At 34.4% G+C, this 19,848-nt stretch overlaps 1 protein-coding gene across 1 annotated transcript in view; it reads right to left on the reverse strand.

Annotated features, from left to right (window-relative positions):
• Window positions 1–19,848, reverse strand: part of ROCK1 (Rho associated coiled-coil containing protein kinase 1) — an 82,696-nt gene that overhangs the window by 12,494 nt on the left and 50,354 nt on the right. Inside the window, exons 13-27 of the mRNA XM_005418282.2 lie at window positions 19,287–19,335; window positions 18,565–18,700; window positions 18,104–18,195; window positions 17,742–17,988; window positions 15,985–16,091; window positions 14,823–14,973; window positions 13,750–13,910; window positions 12,675–12,859; window positions 11,864–11,933; window positions 10,361–10,455; window positions 8,880–9,045; window positions 7,258–7,351; window positions 6,816–6,904; window positions 6,296–6,484; window positions 5,891–6,056 (exon numbers count right to left, since the gene is read on the reverse strand). Coding sequence (XP_005418339.1) covers window positions 5,891–6,056; window positions 6,296–6,484; window positions 6,816–6,904; window positions 7,258–7,351; window positions 8,880–9,045; window positions 10,361–10,455; window positions 11,864–11,933; window positions 12,675–12,859; window positions 13,750–13,910; window positions 14,823–14,973; window positions 15,985–16,091; window positions 17,742–17,988; window positions 18,104–18,195; window positions 18,565–18,700; window positions 19,287–19,335 — 1,997 coding nt within the window. The remainder of the gene's footprint in view (window positions 1–5,890; window positions 6,057–6,295; window positions 6,485–6,815; window positions 6,905–7,257; window positions 7,352–8,879; window positions 9,046–10,360; window positions 10,456–11,863; window positions 11,934–12,674; window positions 12,860–13,749; window positions 13,911–14,822; window positions 14,974–15,984; window positions 16,092–17,741; window positions 17,989–18,103; window positions 18,196–18,564; window positions 18,701–19,286; window positions 19,336–19,848) is intronic.

Raw genomic sequence — 19,848 nt, forward strand, 5'->3', positions numbered from 1 at the left:
AGGAAACAAAAAAAGGAGAGAGAGCAAGCAAAGCTACATGGGTGTCCCATTACTCACAGAAGATAAGCATAGGAGATAATTAAATAAGGAATGCAGGAAGAATCAACTAGATATAAAGAATAAGAGACAAGTTTTTCAGCGAAAAATTATCCAAAGAGAAATATAATATCCTATTTTCCCACCATTAAACTACTGAAATAGTTTAGCATGATGCAAAAAAGGGCCACAGGAAATTAGCATTCTGCCTAATGTGGACTGTTGATTTAGAAAGCCCTTCCAGCTAACTGAGAGTGGCTTCTAAAATTTAAAATTATGAAGCAAGGTAATAGTAGCACTGAAAACTTCAAAAACATTAAGTTAAAATTTTCTGAAACATTCTCCACAACTATTTATGTCCTGAGGAGCTACTGGTTCCTTTTGTCCTTCAGGAATTACTCTGTGTGAGGTATATCCCAGCAAGTTCAGAAATGAATTCAAATGCATACAAGTTACTGTGCATATGCTTAGCTATATAGAATTACAATGGAACTGATGGCCTAGCAAGGGATTACAATTAGGCATGTAAAAATCCTTCTCACATCAGCCTTACAGCAGGCAATATTTAGAAATGGACTACACTTAGGAATATGGAATAATTTCCCATAATTTCTCCACAGAGAATGGCTTCAAAATACTGGAGGACCACTGAACTACTGATATCAACTGGAAGAAAAGCATGTTAGCAAAACTCATTCCTGTAAAAAAACTTCCCAGAAAAGTGAAGGAGATTTGTACCTTCTGCCTTCTCACATCTGCATAAGAACTGTGGGGACTGGGGGGTAAGGACCCCACACCCCCCAACCCCACTCCCTCTGCTATCCCAGACTCTCCCCAGTTATTGATATTCAGTAGCTTTGGAAAATAAAACCTATTTCCTTGATGTCTACAGGCCTCACAGATATGGTTACCTTGTTTTGAATACTTTGATTAATTTTTACACTAAGAGAAGATTCTTCCATTTTTAGAAATCATAGAAACATCCTAGAACTCAGGTTTTCATTGCAAAACAAAGTGATGAATTGCTAATAAAAAACAAAGTATGGAAAACTGTCATTCAAAAGGAATGTAGGAAGGATGACTTGTTAAGAAAAGAAAAGAAAGCTTCTGTTGAAATTGTGGCATATGAAAATCTGGAAAGATCCAATGATGATGAATTTTAAACAATGCTTATAGGGACAGTATAAGTTTTTCTAGGTTTCCTTCTACTTCAGCATGTTCTGAAAACAATTTCAAAAGAAGTAGGAAGTAAATGAGGTATTTCAAATGAATCCGTCGACATTCTTTTCTGTCTACAACAAATCTATTTTAGGGAGCAAATTCTATTTTAATAAGAGACGATTTCTGAGCTGTGAATAACATCTTGCAGTTGAAAGTAACAGTTTCTGATCATCTTTTCAACAAAGCTAAAATTTGTCTGGAACCAAATGTACTCTTGAAAGGGTAGATGAGCTCCTTCATTCCAACCTCACCACAAAGGTTCCTCTCAAGTAATATTTATAGTGCATTTTCATTTCTCTTGACAGACTTAGCATAACTGCAAATGCTCATCTGGCCATTTCACAAATATTTGATCCAGAAGACTAATATTTATGAGTGTTCTGCTTAAGTAATTAAGAAAATATGGGCTATCTAGACTTAAAAAAAGAATCTTCCATTCCTGTTTTAAAAATAGGCTCGAAACTATTGCCTGACAACTCCCCTGTATTTTGGAAAAAATACCAGAATTGATACCTCATATTTGCAATCCAGAAAGTCTAAGATAGGCCTCAAAAAGATCTGATGGTTAGCTGGATCTAAATAGGATATGAAGAAAGAATTCCATAAAGGCTACAGATCTTGTAGTTATCTCTGAATATATTTTAAATGTAGATTTGTATTCCAAACATTTTCATGGCTAGTATCCAGACTACCAGGATTCATAGGGATTCAGTATGATAAGAGTGCTAACAGTAAGACTTCAATAAAATCACACAAGACAACCATGACTGTATGTGGGTGCTTTCAGTAACAGCAGAGCATCTCTTTCCAATGCTCAAGAATTCCTACTCCTAAGAGTCTTCCACAGCAACCAAAAACATGCAGATACTATCTTGCTGATTATTTCCTTTCTTCCAATTTGGATTTTTCCTTCTGCAGACTGCCCTACTATAATTTCATGTGGATTTCAGCAAGGATTTCTGACTGGATCTTGCTTTGGGGTTTATGCAGGCTGCTTCAGGAAATCCTATCTGCGTCCAATAAAACTGCTGGCTTAAATGCTCCACACATTCATTATTCCTATCTTTGTGCAAAACATGACAACATATGCTGTAAAATATTATGTGCTGCAGTTAAACCTGTAGGGCAGCTAAATTGCTTAAGTGATCCTGCCAATCAGATGAAAAGAAGCAATTCACAACAAGTTAAGTGCCCTGTAACAATTAGGAGAAAAAACCCTCACGTTCCTGATTATGTTCTGTCTTGGCAAAAAGGAATTCTGTTTACAATCATGCAAGTATAGAGACTCGCTAAGTCCAGCCAGGAGGAAGAGGCATTCCAAAGGCATAATTTAAAAGCAAATACCTCAGTTGTTTCAGCAAGGACTCTGTTAACAGTGGGGACACCAACTGAGATATGAGCTGCTATCTGAATCAATAATCAGGAGCGAGAGTTACAAAACATGCCTAGAATTGAATACAAGGAAAAACTTTCATCCACATAATCATCTTTCCCATGTAAGTGAGCAAGAGCCTGAGAATAGCCTGGATTGTGTAAAGGGGTCAATCCCCAACTTGGGAGAATATAAGTTGTCCTAGCAGCTACCAAAATTTGAGGGAATATTTAAGCCAATGGCAGACAGAAAACAGCTCCAAGAGAAATGCAGCTGTAAAGTGTGTTACCATGTGATTTCTCTGTGTCTATTTCTAAATAGAGACTTTTTTTTCCTTAACATTTTTTAAGTATAAAAATTTTTCTCAAACCAAAAACTGCCCATTGCCAGAATCATGACCATGGAATCATTCTTTTATACATGCTTCTATTATTTTGCATCTTTATTTTTTTCCCTGGTGATGTTTTTATTTTGACAGGGAAATAAAAAAATCATACTATAATTACCTATTATAAAATTCAACCATTTATTTGCTAAAAAAAATTTTAATAGAGCCTTTGCCTTTAGAACTGGTGCACCAGCTATTGACCACTCATCACATCCAGCCCTTAAAAACAAGATGCTATTCAAGGTGCTCTGAAGGAATGGCCATGTTTGGGCTGTGGGAGTGATGGGAACTTGGCACACACTTGAAGACAATCAACATCATACAACAAAACTGTAGCAAATGAGCTGCTGCAATATGTCACCTTCTGGCTTGTACACTAATTACCTGGTTGGCAGGAAAAAACCTATGTGCTGGATAATTTCCTCTTTCTTTGGCATGGGCTATTTCTATTCTGAAGTCTGGCTGGGTTCTTTGTCATCTTTATAATGCTACTGCACTCCTTTTTCACCCTCTGCTTAGCTCTTTGACAAGTGTGTGAAATTTCACTACACTAATGTCACTTAATCTCCTTTAATTACCAAACTGCTTCTTATTCAGATCCTGATCAACCCAGAAACTCAGTCAAAAAAAAAACAAAAACAAAAACAAAGCAGCATGTAGGGACATGATCTAAATCTAGATAAGTCCTAATAATATGTATTAGAGGTCCTACCTGTATCAAACCAGCAGGACAACTGTAGTAAAAATCAGAGGCATGTGTAGAAAAAAGGGCAAAAAAGAGAAGAGAAATGAAAAGCTAACAAAAAAGAAATAGTTGAGGGCTAACAAGTAGACACTTCACCCAAGAACACCAGAACTGTCATGTTCTAATCAACAATGGGAATTACCAGCTGACTTGAAAAGATCTTGTACAGACTGAAATTTCTGCCCCAAAATGGAAGCAACAGATTAGGCAGCCAAAAGCCTGATGGCACACATCTCCAGAGGCAAAACTGAAAATAACCTTCCTTATTGAGGCAGACAAAGAAAGAGCTTTTTCCTACAGTCCATCCAAGATCTGGGACACAGTGGGGTCATACTGACACACTATTGCCTTTAAGAAAAAAAAAATAGGGAAGGTATCTACGGCCAGATGGAAGCATTCATGTTTTCCATATAATACACAACAGCCATCAAATGAAAATGGCTGAGAAGGGAAGTGAGAAAGTTCAAAACTACTTTTTTGAGTAGAATAAATCTGGTCTGTTTTGTTGCAGGAAAAAACCCTAAAGCTCTCAACTGAAAAGAGTTCAGAAATTTTCTACTAAAATTATGAACTACAATCTTCTTCAATTACAAGACGCTTAAAAACAATAAGGCTTGATTCCAATTTGTAATTTGAGGGGAGAAAAAATCCACTTTAATAAGAAAACCTCTCTGATTTCCTTTTTATCCCTGTTAAATGGAATACACTGAAAATTAGTATGTATGAGAAAAATTCCTGAGAAGTACTGATACCTCAGAAATACCAGAAGGAATTCCTAGCAGGTGATAGCTAAGGAAAAAAAAATGTTCCTTAACCAATCTAATAATTCAGAGAATTTCCAGTGGGAGTTTGCCTTGAAGATGCTGTCAAAAGACAAAATCTTTACAAGACGGCAATTTACAGATAAAACTCCAAAATGCAAAAGGCTTCTTGAACAAAATGGAAGTTGCATATACCATTATCTGAACAAAAATCTATTTTAAAATTAAATTCATTACAGTATTAACTAAAAATAAAAATCTAAAAATACACTAGGGGAAGATAGGAAACATAAACAGACACAGAAAGGAGTAACTACATCAAAACATGTACTAAGACTGATAACCTACCTGAAATTTCAATCACTCTAAGACTCCTGGAAAAACTCTAGAATGTGGCAATTTGAGCAGCATGAAGTGCATTAACAGGAAAAGACACATCTAAAATTATTCTATTTACTTTATCTGACTATTCATCCACTGAAGTCATAAAATACCCAAAATAGTATTCTGGTTTTGTATGTCTAAAAATATTTTCCTACAATGAAATTCAGACTTATCAAAAATATATTGAAAAAAATCACAATGAATTCTAAAAATTACTTAACCATACAGAAAAAAGATATACCTAGCTATGATGTACAGAAATTGTCAAGCACACCTGATTACACTAAATTTTTTTCCTGTATTGAGATATACAGAAGCAAATCATGTGGAAGTACTGACTGATTACACTTTTCAAACTCTGGGGAAGGGGAGAGGTAAATAACTAACCAGTTTAACAGTGGCTCTCAAAGTACAGTGCCTGGTACTGATACATGGCTGGCTATGCTGTATTACATGTTCTTATTTTAATCTGCTAAATCAGAGTACCATACACCCATAAATTTATTATGGAAATTCCTCCAATTATTTTTCATATCAGCAATAATTGCCAGTTGTCACAGAGGGGCTACATGACTGAATAAGAAGAGATAAGACCAAGACAATTTTGCATTCAAGATATAAAATATAATAATGATGTTGTAGAAGTGCTGGCCCTGTCTTCTCTTCACCAAATACTGCACATTGTAATCACTATATTTGAAAAACAAGAGATGTAAAGATACTCCTTCCTCAAAAGTGCATACAAACAATGCTAATACCAAGCAATACAGTGGGAAGTGTGATGTGAGAAAAAATTAAGTTTTAAATATAAGCAACCTAGGTATGAAATAAAAAAAAAAGAAAGAAAGGAAGTGGAGGTATGATACAGAATTAGACAGCCAGAAGACTTTAAGAAGCAATAACAAGTAATTGTTTGAAACAATACCTTCCAGAACAATGTGTATGCAACACAGCCAAGTAGTTCAAATCTGCTTTTCTCATACCTGAAAGATTTCCATCTGTTTCATCTGTCGGAAGACTGGCAACACTGGTAGAATCCATTCCTTGCTGGAGGTCCATGATTTTCCTTCGCAGTTGTTCTATGTCACTCTCTTTACTATCCAGCTGCATCTGGAGCTCATTCCTGTACGTAGATTCTTCTGCTAGTTGCTGTATTTATATACACACACATAGTTACTGTGTTACCAAAAACATGGCAGGCAAGTATTTTGAAAACAAAACTCATATCTATATCTACATCTACATCTATACATATCTATATATATATCTATACATATATATATCTATACATACACATACACACACATATATATGTGTGTACATATGTATGTATATATGTGTGTGTGTATATATATTCCACAGTATGATAAAAAATTAAATTATTTTACCGCTTGCATTTCATTAAGCTCTTTTTGGTATTTCACAACAATCTGGTTGAATTTCTCTTTTTCTTGATTAAGTTCTAATTGGAGCTTTCGGTTTTCCTTCTCCTTCTTCCTCAAATCTTGCATGTTAGCTTTCTTTCTGTCTATTTTAAAATCTTTCCGATTCATTATCTCAGCCAGTTTGTTGACGGCCTGTCAAGAAAAAGGGGAACCAGTAAGAAAAATTACATAGGCAGCATGTTTCATAAAAAACTTCTCAGTTCCTCTAGTTACAGGATCTGATAAAAAAAAAATCCCTTCACCAACACAAATGGCCCTTACTCACAACTGAAGTAATACTGAAAAGTATGCGGCATCAAAACTTATTCTTTCAAATGTAAATTAACAATGCATATTTGTACATCATGGGGAATATAAACTTGAATTCAAAGGAACTAAGAGTTTGTTCACAAAAGCAAAAAACCTGAAATACTTCTATTAATGCAAAGTAATAATTGCTAATAAAGTGCATAAAAAGTTGTACCTGTGTCTTCAGAGTTCTTTCAGTGCTTATGCTCTTCTCATATTGCATTCTAATATTGCTAATTTCCTCCTCTTTTTTCATTTTGTAATCTGTTAAAATAATATTCAATTTGGAGGTATTTTAGTACAAGGTAATTATTTTTAAACTTAATTACTTCTATAAGGGCATCTTTTTTCCATTCTGTTTTCCTGTTGCTTCCCTTTTTGAGCAAAATACAACTTGCAAAGATAAAGATCACCAGTTTAACACTACTGCAATGACAGAAAATGACCAGAAGGATATATCAGAAAGGCACAAAGCTGAAATACTAAAGGCAACATCAAGCCCAAAATTACATGGAAGATAAATAGCAATGTCTTCTTCCACTTCCCATTTTTTCACATGTGCTTCAAATTCAGGCATGCTTCAGAACAGATCAATTAAAACTCCAAATATGACATACCTTCCTCTTGTTTCTTAAATTTTTCACTGATTTCTGTATTTTCCTTTGTTATTAAATCGACATCTTTGGTTAAAGTATTATTAGTTTCTTCCAGCTACATGAAAAGAAATGCATTTTAGAATAAAGAATGTGACATAAATTCAAAAAACATCTATAATACTATTATTTTAAATACCCTTACTTCTATAACAACCATTTCCTTAGAACACCTTCTGCCTATGTGAACTTGTAAAAAATGCTAGTATTCTTGTGTTGTTTTGATTTATCAGAAGGCTCAAAATACACCTGTCCCAGAAAAAAAAAAAATCACTGCAGAACTGACAACACTGTCATATGGAATCAAAAATCAACTTAAGCGAAGCTAGATTGTCAGTTATGGAATGTGGCAATTTTAATTTGTTGTACTTTGGAAAAACTAATATGTAGAGGCCTGATACTGTGAATCCAGACAGAAAAGTAGCTGACAGATGCTAGAACTCCAGCATTAAATCTAGAGTAGATACACGGCATTTACTGCTAATCATGAAAATCTGCATATTTATGCAATTTACTGGATAAATCATGAAAATCAAGATAAAAACAAAACTAAATTTGGACTAAGACAAAGCAGACATAGGTAAATATGTACAGAGCTTGCAAAAAAAAAAAAGCAGGAGAAAGTTGGAAAGGAAAACCTCAACAACTTTCAATATGTGACCATGTTCACTGCCATAGCCAGGATCACTTGACAAATATATATGAAAAAACATACATAACTGTATTCCTAAATAAAGGTTTTGTTTGAAGTCTATACAAATAATTGTGTATGAAGCTGTCTGACAAAATTATCAGAAACTTGAAACCAAAAATATATTGGCCAGAAGGTATTCCTTTGATGCCACAGACATAGTCTTCTAAATGCTGCTTAAGAAATAGTGGTATTCTGTAAATCTCAAGCTTAAAAAAGCAAATTCATGAAATAAACATTATTTGCACTATCTTTTCACAGAGATGGAATATCCATGGTAGCATTAACAGAAAGCTTTGATCAACTGAGCCAAACTCAGTTACACCTAGAACTTTACACCCCCAGGATTTTTAAGAATACATGCACAGCTGATGCTAAATGGGAAAAAACAATGATAAAATAGCTATGCTACATATGGCTTGCTGTTTGAGACTTTTCAGTTAAAGACATTTATCAAGTTCATATTAACATCCAAAAGCTATGCTATAAAGTGTCTTCAAAAATTACATTTTGGGGTTTGGGTTGTGAAACTTGAGACTCTCAAGTGGCCTTTTTTTTAAAGACTAAATTACTCTGCAATAAGAGTCTCTAATACACAGCTCCACAAATCTACAAGATTTAAATAATACACTTGGCAATGACAAGAAGTAAATACAAAAGGCTTAGTAACTGAATTATAGACATTCACTTGACTTTCATTCTGGCTTCACCTCAGATTAATGAATTTTGTTTTTTAGGGAGGCCACATGATGAAATTTAAAGGCTCCGAGTGAGCCCAAAACTTAAGATACTTAATTAGTTATCACTTATGATCACAACAGGACTTCATTAATTAAAACCATGAATTTTGGTTTCCAGCCAGAAGAGATGTACACAGGTATAACAGTTAATTTACCCTTCTTATGATGATGTCCTTATCAGTCAATTCTTGTCTGTGCCTTGATGCAGCTTTTTTGCTTTCCTGATTCAGTTCATAATACTGCTCTTCAGCGAGTGCCCGTGCCAACCGTTCTGACTCAGCTTTGGTTTCAGCTAAATCCAACTGCGCAGCGAGTGTTTCTCTGTAAAAAGGGCATTAAGATTTCCTTTTCCTATGCAAAATATTCCAAATTTTCAGGAAAACTGTCAAACCCAAATTATATCACTCAGCTAATGGTCATTATCTTAGTTTCTTAAGAAAAGCAAGAGTTACAAAACTGCATTCTGTACACTTGTATCTTTTGATGGTCCACACAAGCTACAGCAGCAAGCCTTTACTGCCATCTTCATTAACATTTCAATCATCCATGAAACACCAAGATGTATTCTCCTGCCTTCGAGGAACAGAAAATAAAACTAAATTATATGTAGAGAGTGGTCCATCAAAAGATACTTAACCCACATTTGCCCATTATCATAATTCCCATAGTTATATCCAAGTGAGAAACATCTTGGATGAACATAAGATTGCAGAGAATGGTGAGGGAATAGAATACAAAGCATCTATAAAAAGAAGTACGAAAATAAATAACCCCAAGAAGTATAAGGGTAGTCTTGCCTACCTTCTCCTCCCTTCCCATTTCTTTATGTTGGTTACCACTTATGAACAATTTTGCAGAGGCACATATATTTTCCTCCTATACCATATTTATTAGCACAACATCTTTTCTTTCTCCCTTTCTTAGCCTACCAAACTGCTGTACAAAACAAACACTGTACATAACCTCTGCCCTTCAGACTGCTTTCCAGTGCTGATGCTCAAGCAGAACAAGAGACACAGACTTTAGAAGAAACTGTACTTGATCTGTAAGGCTACAGTCTCCTTCTTCAGAACATGAAATAAATTAAGAAACTGGAAAAACAAGCTTAAATTTTTTTTTCTTATTTGATAGCTTACAAAATAGTACATAACAATTAATGGTTGTTAATAATAACTAGTTTAGCTGTAATCAGAAGTATACTAAATTTCAAAGACTTCGTTGCCTTTTTCTCAAATTATTTTACCGAGTATAGAACTTACTATTAAGTATTACTGACTAATTACTTACTATTAAGTAATTATCAGGATAACATAATCAAATTTTAAAAGCTGACGAGATGATAACCACAAATTGGAATGTTTCTCAAGATTTTTGAATCTTACTAAATTTTCAGAGAAGTCATTATTCTTCTTACAGATATGATAATGTCCAAAGCAAATATGAATAACCATATTTGGCTTTGTGTGTCAGTATAGGTAACATCCTATGTATTTGCCACTTACAAGGTGTTATGGAACACTTTTGAGGCCTTTTTCTAAAGGAATTAAAACATCTTCATTCTGATTACAAGTATACATGAGTGAGACAGTATTACAAGGAAAAACTTAGGTGTATGTGAGAAACATAATGGGCATACTTTTCATTTTGCAATTCCTGCATTTTTCTTTGTGTTTCTTTATTCCTTTCATCAATTTCCTCTTTCAGTTCCTTAACCTGAGTTTTGTAAAGTGTCTGTAAAAGAAAGCATAAATAAATCATTATTCAAATTCCATACTGAAATTCCTCCCTGTTTTCAGACTACTTAGTTTGGATTTGTCAAACCCCAACACATGGCAATACTGTCATTAGTCAAATTTCCTCCTTCCTTCCTCTCCCAGATGCTTCTTTACAGTTTCTGTTGGGTAGGGAACTGATATGACCAAATTAGTTTTCAATTTTCTAGTATGTTTCCCTACATAGCTGCACAAATACAGGTGCTGCAAAAGAGACAGAAGGCACTGTGACACAGCAGAACAGGTCTCCCAGACACAACAGGGCAAAACTGCATCTTGAAGCATCACATGACTCAAAATGTTCATCCAACAAGGCTAACACCATTCTGTGCTTTCACCCATTGCATTCTCTTTGTGTCCACGCACCTCTTCTCTTAGAATCTTAAGTTTTTTCTGTACAAACTTAGTAAGTGATTCAGCTGAGGTCTGATTTATGTAAATTACTTCCTGCTGTGAATTACTTCTGGGTTTTATTACTATACTGTTGTTATTACCATCACCTGTAATTCTGGAAGTTAAAATTTGATCTACAGTAAACTACTTTTGCTAAATATTCAGACTGAATTATGAATGTCTTATTTAAACTACAAATTAGTGAAGAAGAAGAAACTGATAAACACAATGCTCTGCATCTTTTTGTTAGCAGTATGTAATGGAGAAATGCAGAAAAAGTCCCCATAACAAATAATGAAATTATAATCATATGCAGTTTAGTAAACAAAATTTTTTACTGCCTCTCCCAGGAAAAAACAAATTTAAAAGTATTTCCCAAAGTGAAATGAGTCTGTCCATATACACAAATGTATTTGAAGTTCAGGTGTTACAGATAATTTTATCCTATTGTTTCTTTTCACAGGACGAAACAGATCCAACTACATCTATGAAATACACATTTTGGCTACCTGGAGTACCCAGTAAGGTTCTTCAGAGATTTAGGTGCAGAGAAGGTAGCTTTTGAGAATAAGGAATACATGCAGAATGCTTCTGAGTCTATGGTTCTTAAATGTATGTATGGTAGATCAATAGCATGAGCTATTTTCCAGTAAGTTTGGAGATTTTCAACTCTCTACAAATTTGCAATTGTATCAGAAAAATATCTCCTTTCTAACCTCAGGATAGGAACAACTCTGATAATAATTCAGTTACTCAATGTAATGTCAGTTTTGACAAACAACAAAACAACATTTTAGATACACCATCTAATGTTCTCTAATATTTTGTTCCTTGTTTGTATTTCAAGCAAGTTTTCCTCAATTGCTGATTTATGCCAGGCTGTTACTTACATTAGAACAATTTTAGTTTCAACTATTCACTGTTAAATGAATTTATGTCAAAATTCCTTACACACAATTCCTTACAAGTCTTACCGAAAAATACTGCTCAGCTTCAAGCTGATCCTGAAGCTCACGCATCTGACCTTCATTTCCTCTGTACTGTCTTTGAAGAAATTAAAAAAAAGGGAAAAAATTAAAAAGTCAGCTACTAACAAAAGACAAAGACAATTTCTAACCAGAACAGCACTCTACAATGATCTTCCATTTGCATACATATGACTTCACAAAGAGCAACAGTTTGCTCTATCCTAGAATTCTGATTTAATACAGTTCTTATTCTAAAACAATGATCCTTTCAGTATGTAATTTAGAAGCCAAGAAGTACTCGAAATAGAGAAACACTAAGCCAGCTGAAAGAATATATGATAGAAGTCTAATTAATGAAAAATGTCTTCAATTTAAGATAAAGAAACATTAAGAAAATGAATCAGACAATGAAAGGGAACTATTGACTCCCATGTACTAAAAGTCCCATATGATTTAGTAAGTAGCATCAGAGTCAATCCATAAAAAAGTAATTCAAATTAAAAAGGCATATGTACATATACATATATATATACACATATACACACACACATGTATATGTGTGTGTGCCTTAACATAGAATGATGAGCCAAGAACTGTTCTGAATTGTAGCTCATAACAAAAATATTCCAACACTGAAGGCTATATAGAAATCATAACAGGCAGCTACATAGGAATCATAACATGCAGCTAAAAATACTCTTTCAGTTTAGGAAAAAATGCCTATGCTCCAGAGAACTTTATTCACTAGCAGGAACAGGCAAAATAGTACATGTATAATTAAGCAATTTTTTCCATTTTACTTCACGTTTTTACTTACTTTGCAAGTTGAGCCAACTCAAATTCCAGTAATCTCTTTGCTTCCAACAAGGTATTGATTTCTTGTTTCAGTTGCTTCTCAGAGCCCTTCAAGTTATCAGCTTCAAAAGCTTGTGCCTTTAATTCGTTCTGTGCCATTATTCGCTTATTCGTCTCTTGTTCTAGCTTAAGTGTCAGATTCCTTACCTAAATGAGAAATATTTCCATTTAGGAGCCTTTGCTAAATAACCAATTGCATGTGGCTCAAGAGGTTTCACATATTTTTATATTTTTATAATATAAAATATTTTTTTTATATTAAACACCACTGACTAGATGCTACACTGTGTACCATATGTCAAAGTATTCCTGAATCTCCAAACACTTCAGTGTAATAATCTCACACAAAGCTGCTGCCCTTAGAACCTATGGCTATGATGTTGCAGGATGATAAAGTTTTCCCATTTTTAGTTTATTTCAAAGTCCCTGATTTAAAATATCTGAAAGACAACAAGTGAAGGAACCTGAATTGTCTGCAAACCTCTCCATGGATTTCAGATCTTAAAAATCTCTCACCCTAGAAAAAAAATGCAGCTTATCAAGTACATAAAAACTAATTTACATGAGTTGTGACCCTTAAGAAAGGTGTTTTAAACTTCATTCCCACTATCCTGTAAAGAAAAATTAAGAATGAAGCTATTATTCTTAGTACCTAGTTTTCACACTCAATATTCTAATTGCATTTCCTTGAACAAAAGGAAAGAATGCAAACTAGACAACACAAACTCAGACCTGTAAATCATCCACATCAATCAGACTGCACAGTCAAATTCACAAGCAAGTTTTTTTTCTTTAGAAAAAGAGAAAACACAAAAAAATGTGTTATATTGAATTGAAGTTCAAATATGGAAGACATGCTAGAGTTATGAAACAAGCAGAAATTATGCAAACCTACTTAGGCCAACAACTATCCTCAATTCTACTGAGAGTTGTATTGTATAAGGAGCTCAGTATAAGTGAATTTATTTTCTATTTCTCAGTTCAACTCTAATTTCTCATTTATATAGAAAATTATTAGTGATGAACCTTTTACTTACTTCATCTTCCAGTCTCTCCTTTTGCTGAAGAAGATGTTCCAGTTTCTGCTGAGATTGCTTCAGGTCGAAGTCCAGCATGGAACACTGTTTTTCAGCTTGAACTATTCTATTTTCTGCCTTTTCTCTTGCTGCCCGTTCTTCCCTTATCTTTTTTTCCATTTCTAAAAAAGATTAAGGAAAGAAAAATAACAAAAATTATTACATAGCATCTGCAAGCATGCATTTGTAAAAACAGTCATAATTATCCTAATATTTTTCAGACCTTTTTGTTCAGCTATATAAGCTTTTCTGCTGTTTGATTTTCAGCTTTTCTGCTGTTTGGTTTTCTTTTTTTTTTTTGAAAGAAAAAGGATCCTGGCATTATTACAAGGAACACTAAAAAATAAAAATAATTCCAATCTGCATTCAAAGCACTGGAATATTATCATGACAACTGAAAGATAAACAGTGAAAGAAAAAAAAGCACAAATTCTTGAAGTAATCATTTTGACGTAAGGCAAAGTTTCATTTCCATGAATGGATAGTAGCAAAAGAAAAAAAATGCTACCGTTATTGTTAACTCTAAAAGCCACATTTAGGTACTGATGACCTTCACAGAGAAAACCTGACACATTCAATTACAAAATCAAGACACACCTTTGATTCATGGATATACATCTATAAAAGAAACTTCTCACTTCACTTCAGACAAGCCTAATACGACACTGGTATTTTTAATGCAGTTACACAGGAATGAATGCTCTAAGATATCTCTCTTGATAATGCATTCTTTCAATTCTGTTTAGCATTAGACAGAATCTCAAGATTCAACAGCATTTTAGAAGCCAAGGAAGGCTCTGAAGTAAGGTATGTAAAACATTAAGAAACAATACAATTTTTATGAAATAGCATGTTAGAGAAAATAATTTAAAATGTGTAGTTTTCATGTTTTAAGATTTTAATACACATTTTCTTTATAAAAGGGATCAAACACTGGTGCAAGAGTACTACAGTGTAACACAATGTGTATTGAAATATCATAATCAGAACATGTTTTATTATGTATTCACCTGAAACTTGCAGGAAACACTTACCACACATTGCAACTGATCTTGCCTCCTCTATTGACTGGTGTTTGTCAGTTAACCGCGCTTTTGTCACTTTGTGCTCATTCACTTCCTGTTCTAACCGGTCTTGTAAGGATTTCAGCTTGTAGTTCAAATCTATCTCTAAATTATTCTTTTCCTAAAGATAAGGAAAAAGTGATCAGATTTCTATAATACCTGAGGAATCACATTTTTATTCCCTTTTTAATATTAAATTTCTGTTATCAAGAGATTATCAGTGTTATTTTCCACGCTTAGCAAAGAACAGTAACAGACCAAAACTGTACTCAGTGCTCTGGAAAAAATTTCATTAACTCTTTCTCAGTGGTCTACAAATTTGCAAGAAAATTGAAACTTCTCCCTTTGTACAATCAGTAGTCACCTAAACTGGAAACATAAAACTAATGAACGGACATCCTAGAGCACAGAGGAATCTGAATATTGTTACCTGAATGGATTTGGGTTATTTCATTGCTAGGATTGCCAGGCATTAACAGTAATTCACCAAACAAGCACTGAAGATGTGCTTTGAGAGACAAGCACTGGCCTTTGAATGGCTTCTTCACATAACAACAACTTAGAATTGCTTGTCCCCTTCACTCACAGGCTGTTTGTTCTATCTCTGGTTTATTCACACAGACCACACAGCACAGGCAAGTCTTTACCTGACCTCACTAGACAGAGTTAACTCTGCAGTCTGTCTGGAGAAAGGGTGCAGGATTTCCTCTTACTGTTAACTTGTTTTTCCATCATATGGAAAGGATCAGAGATGTTAGAGAAACATTCAGAAGGAAGGACAGAAAAAAATTCCACACCAAAGTTGACTAAAAAGCCTGCCTGGCACTGATCCAGTCAAATTAAAATCCAGTAAAGATAAAAAAATAAATAAAGAAAAAACAACAGATTTTTAAAAAGTTCATAGATTTTCAGAAGCAAGTCTTTGCAGTCATAGTTAGGCAGGCAGAAAAAAATTTCTTCGCTACTGGCAGTAGGATTGGATCCTTGAATCAGTAATAATGAATGACAAACACAATTTTCTTGCACAATGCTACAAGTAAGAACTACCTGAGGACTTGGAAACATCAATAACATTTGAAAATATAGTCAAAAGCTGACAAAGAGCATCAGCCTCAACATCATTTCACCATACCTTTTCTGAATGATTAAGCATATCCTGTGCTTGTTTTCTTTCTGCTTCCACTCTTTCAAGATTGTTTTTAATGTTTTTTACTTCTTCTTGTAAAGCTGTAATCCGAACTGCCACAAAAAATTAAATATCACTCAATATTAGTTATGTTACTTAATCAATTGTCTTTGCAACTTTTATTAATTTATGGGCCCATAAAATATTTCAAATACTTCAAATTGTTCAGGCATGCAAAGGCCATACATTGTAGAGCAAACTGACCCTTTTAGACACTCTTTATGCACGTCATCAGTAACAATTCACAAAAACTAATCATGCAAAAATGGTTCCTGCCTTCCATCACTTCCATTATCTAATATTCAGAATTTCTTTCATTAACCCAAGTTCTGCTAGGCTATGGAACAAGCACCTATAAGTGATGCTAACTTCATTAATGGGTAGATAACGCACATTACACAGAAAGTCAGTTTCAAACGGATTTTTGGGTAGTACACAACATGTATTCACCTAAGTGCGCCTCACCATGGGGAAGTTAGGCACTGAAACAGGCTCCCCATGGAAGGTGTGGAATCACCACCCCAAAAGTGTTCAAAAGATGTGTAAATGTGGCACTTAGTGGATGTGGTTTAGTGGTGGATTTGGCAGTTCTGGGTTAATAGTTGGCCTCAATGATCTTAGAGGTCTTTTCCAAACAAAACCATCCTATGATTTTAAGCGTTATGACATGGAAAAAGTAAAAGTATTCCTTAAACCCCACAGCATCTACCCTTGTGTGGCATAAGAGTTTATATGAAATACTAAGTAGAATCACGTGGTTTGGAAGAGACCTCTGAAAATCATGTAGTCCAATCTCCCTGTCACATGCAGGGACACATCTCACTAGACCCTGTTGTTCAAAGCCCCATCCAACCTAGCCTGAAACACTTCCAGGGACAAGGCAACAACAGTTTCTCTGGGCAACCTGTCCCAGGGTCTCACCACCCTTATAGTAATAATTTCTTCCTATATCTAATGTAAATCTACTCTCCTTCAATTTAAAACCATTGACCCTTGTCCTGTCACTACAGACCCTGGTAAAAAGTCTCTGTCTCATAAGCTCCCTTTTGGTAGGGGAAGGAGAGTCCTCATCAAAAGCCTGCGCCTCATGGAAACTCAATACTGCAGACAGATGGTTCAAAATGACAAGTTAAGAGTCAGGGTCCATTAGCGTAGACACAGCCATGAACTAATGCATCTGAATAGCTTCTACTTTAGAAGAATCAATACAAATAGTAGAAAGTTTCAAGCATCCTGAAAAAAAGGATTCCGCATCTGCATCCCTTGTTGTGCTCTTAACCTTACTTGTAAAAGTAATGTAGAATCATCATAAAAGAAAACAAATGCAATTTAACAAAAAAACCAGCCTTCTCCACACACGAAAGAAGAGCAAGTCCAGGATATACCAACTTGGCTACTGCACAAGGCAGTAAGATAGTGTTGCATCTTCTCTAGCACTGTATCAGCTCTTCATATTTTTGCACCACTGGACTCAGACTTTTGGTCAGTGCAGCCCCAGACTCACAATCAGTGTTTGACACTCTTTGATTTTGAGGATCTCTATCTCCCAAGAGCTGCTCAACATGATCAGGAAGCCAGATCCAATCTCCAGATATTGCTCAGTCACACCTGTTTTGCAGGTTGGCTTTCCTCCCATTACCAAACTCCACTTAAGTAGGGTTATGGCAACTTTTTTTGGTAAAGTATAAATTCAGAATAATTACCCTGTAGTTCTCCAATCATTTCAGATCCATGACTTCTGTCTCTTCGTTCTGACTCCAAAGCTGCTTGTAGTTGGTAATAATCTTTCTCCACTTGCAGTTTTGTGCTTTCCAGAACTCTGCACCTTTCCTGCAGTTCTCTATTCAGTGATTCTACCTGACTTAATGATTTGCTCATTTCTGTGTTGCCCTTTCTCAGTCTTGCAGCTGTGTCAGATTCTGTCCTCAGCAAATCATTTGCTTCTTCTAGCTGTTAAAATAAACCAGACAAAGATTCTCAAATATAAAGATTATGGAGCCAGTTTTGCTATATTTGAATACTCAGATCTAAGAAATAATGAAGACAAGGAGCACAAACAACATACTTGTTTTTGTAACTGTGTTATCTTCTCATTTGAAATTTGTGAATGCTGGCTGATTTTTTTCAAGTCTTCCATCTGATCTTTCAGTGTGGACACTAAAGAGAAATTGCATCATTAATACAGCATACTATAAAAACCTTAGGATTTTATCCTTGTTTTTTTGCACAAACATGTTCCAAAATATTGTTTTCCATTGACAGGTCTTTTGTTGACTTTTTGCTTCTTATATATATTTATAAGTCAAATTTTGTGCTTGCAGACCAACAGCACAGCACAGTGCTGCAGAGTACAGAATTTGAAAATAAGAACAAAAAAAAAGTAATTCAAAATCTGTATTCATTATTTGAAAAGATCCCTTTTCAAACCTTAAAGTTGCACAGCACTTAAGACACTATGATACTAAATTATTCCCCAAAACACATCATATACATCCTCACTGTCAACGTTTGGACAATACTGCATACCTTCATTTTCCACATTACGTCTTTTTTCATTCTCTTGTTCAAATTTTCTTTGGTACTCGTTTATCTTATGTTGTAATACCATCTTTTCCTTCTCAATCTGAGACACTGCTGTTTCCAAGTTCTTCCTTTGATTTCCCTAAAATTCAAAGAATTGGTATTTTATACTTACATTTTAAGGAACAATCACAAAACCAGTTGCATGATCTCTGCAGCTAATTAAACATGGAAACTGATGTATTGTTTCAATTGAATAAATTTCTGGCTTCCTTGGAAAGGTTTTCAGAAAAGACAGCTTTTTTTAACTTCTACATGACAAATTTATACAATTGCTAGAAAAATTGTTATTAGTACAATTATATATAAAGAAACTAATAAAACTATTATCAAGAGACAAGAGAAGGACTCAATAGAAAATCATCTGCATTTTTGTAGTAATTGACTTTGATAAAATCCAGAAAACTTGCAACAAACAAGACTAGGTAAAATATTTATCAGAGCAAACAGAAATCAGCATGACTAACAGAAAGAAAAGTTTTTGAAAATGTGTACAAATAAAAATGTAATCTCCCAATGTTATGTATTGAAGCATGATTGTTAGGTCTCAAACTTGAACACAGAACAATTTTTTTAGTCACAGAAAAAATATCTTAGAATCATGAAAGTACTATTCCTAACTCTACTCTTCACCCAATTAAGGCATCTTCAGAGGAGAAAAATATTACCTCTTCATCCAGTTCTTTCATTATCTTGTCTAGCTTTATGTTTGAAGATCTAAAAATAAAACAAGATCATTTAACAGATACATTATACATACTGTTTTTCTAGTGAACTGATTTGTGACCATTACTAAAGGGAATGTTAATATTTTGACTAATGTTATTTTGTAATGAACATTTAAAGCTAAGGAAGACAAACATTGCAAATAATTTGTAAAATATATCACTAAGTATTTATCAGCTTTGTTAGAGATTAAATATGTGAAACTTTAGGTCCCACATTTTATCCCTTAATCTGCAAAAAACAGTGTATGTACACAACAGGTTATCCTTAAGGTTACAATACCCTGGGTAAGCTGCTAAAACTTCCTCTAGTTATGACCTCCAAATATCTAAAATAGCTCATTAATTCCACAGACAGCTCCCTACTACAGATAAAGGTATATGAATAATATTATTTGAAAGTCTCTCTGTTGAAGCAATGTATTAGAAGACGGAACTACAGACAGTGTGGTGAAACACATAGTAAAACACCATTTAAATGGCAATAACATTGACACATCCATTG

The sequence above is a fragment of the Geospiza fortis genome, unplaced genomic scaffold (genome assembly GCF_000277835.1).
Source record: "Geospiza fortis unplaced genomic scaffold, GeoFor_1.0 scaffold53, whole genome shotgun sequence".
Taxonomy (NCBI): Eukaryota; Metazoa; Chordata; class Aves; order Passeriformes; family Thraupidae; genus Geospiza; species Geospiza fortis.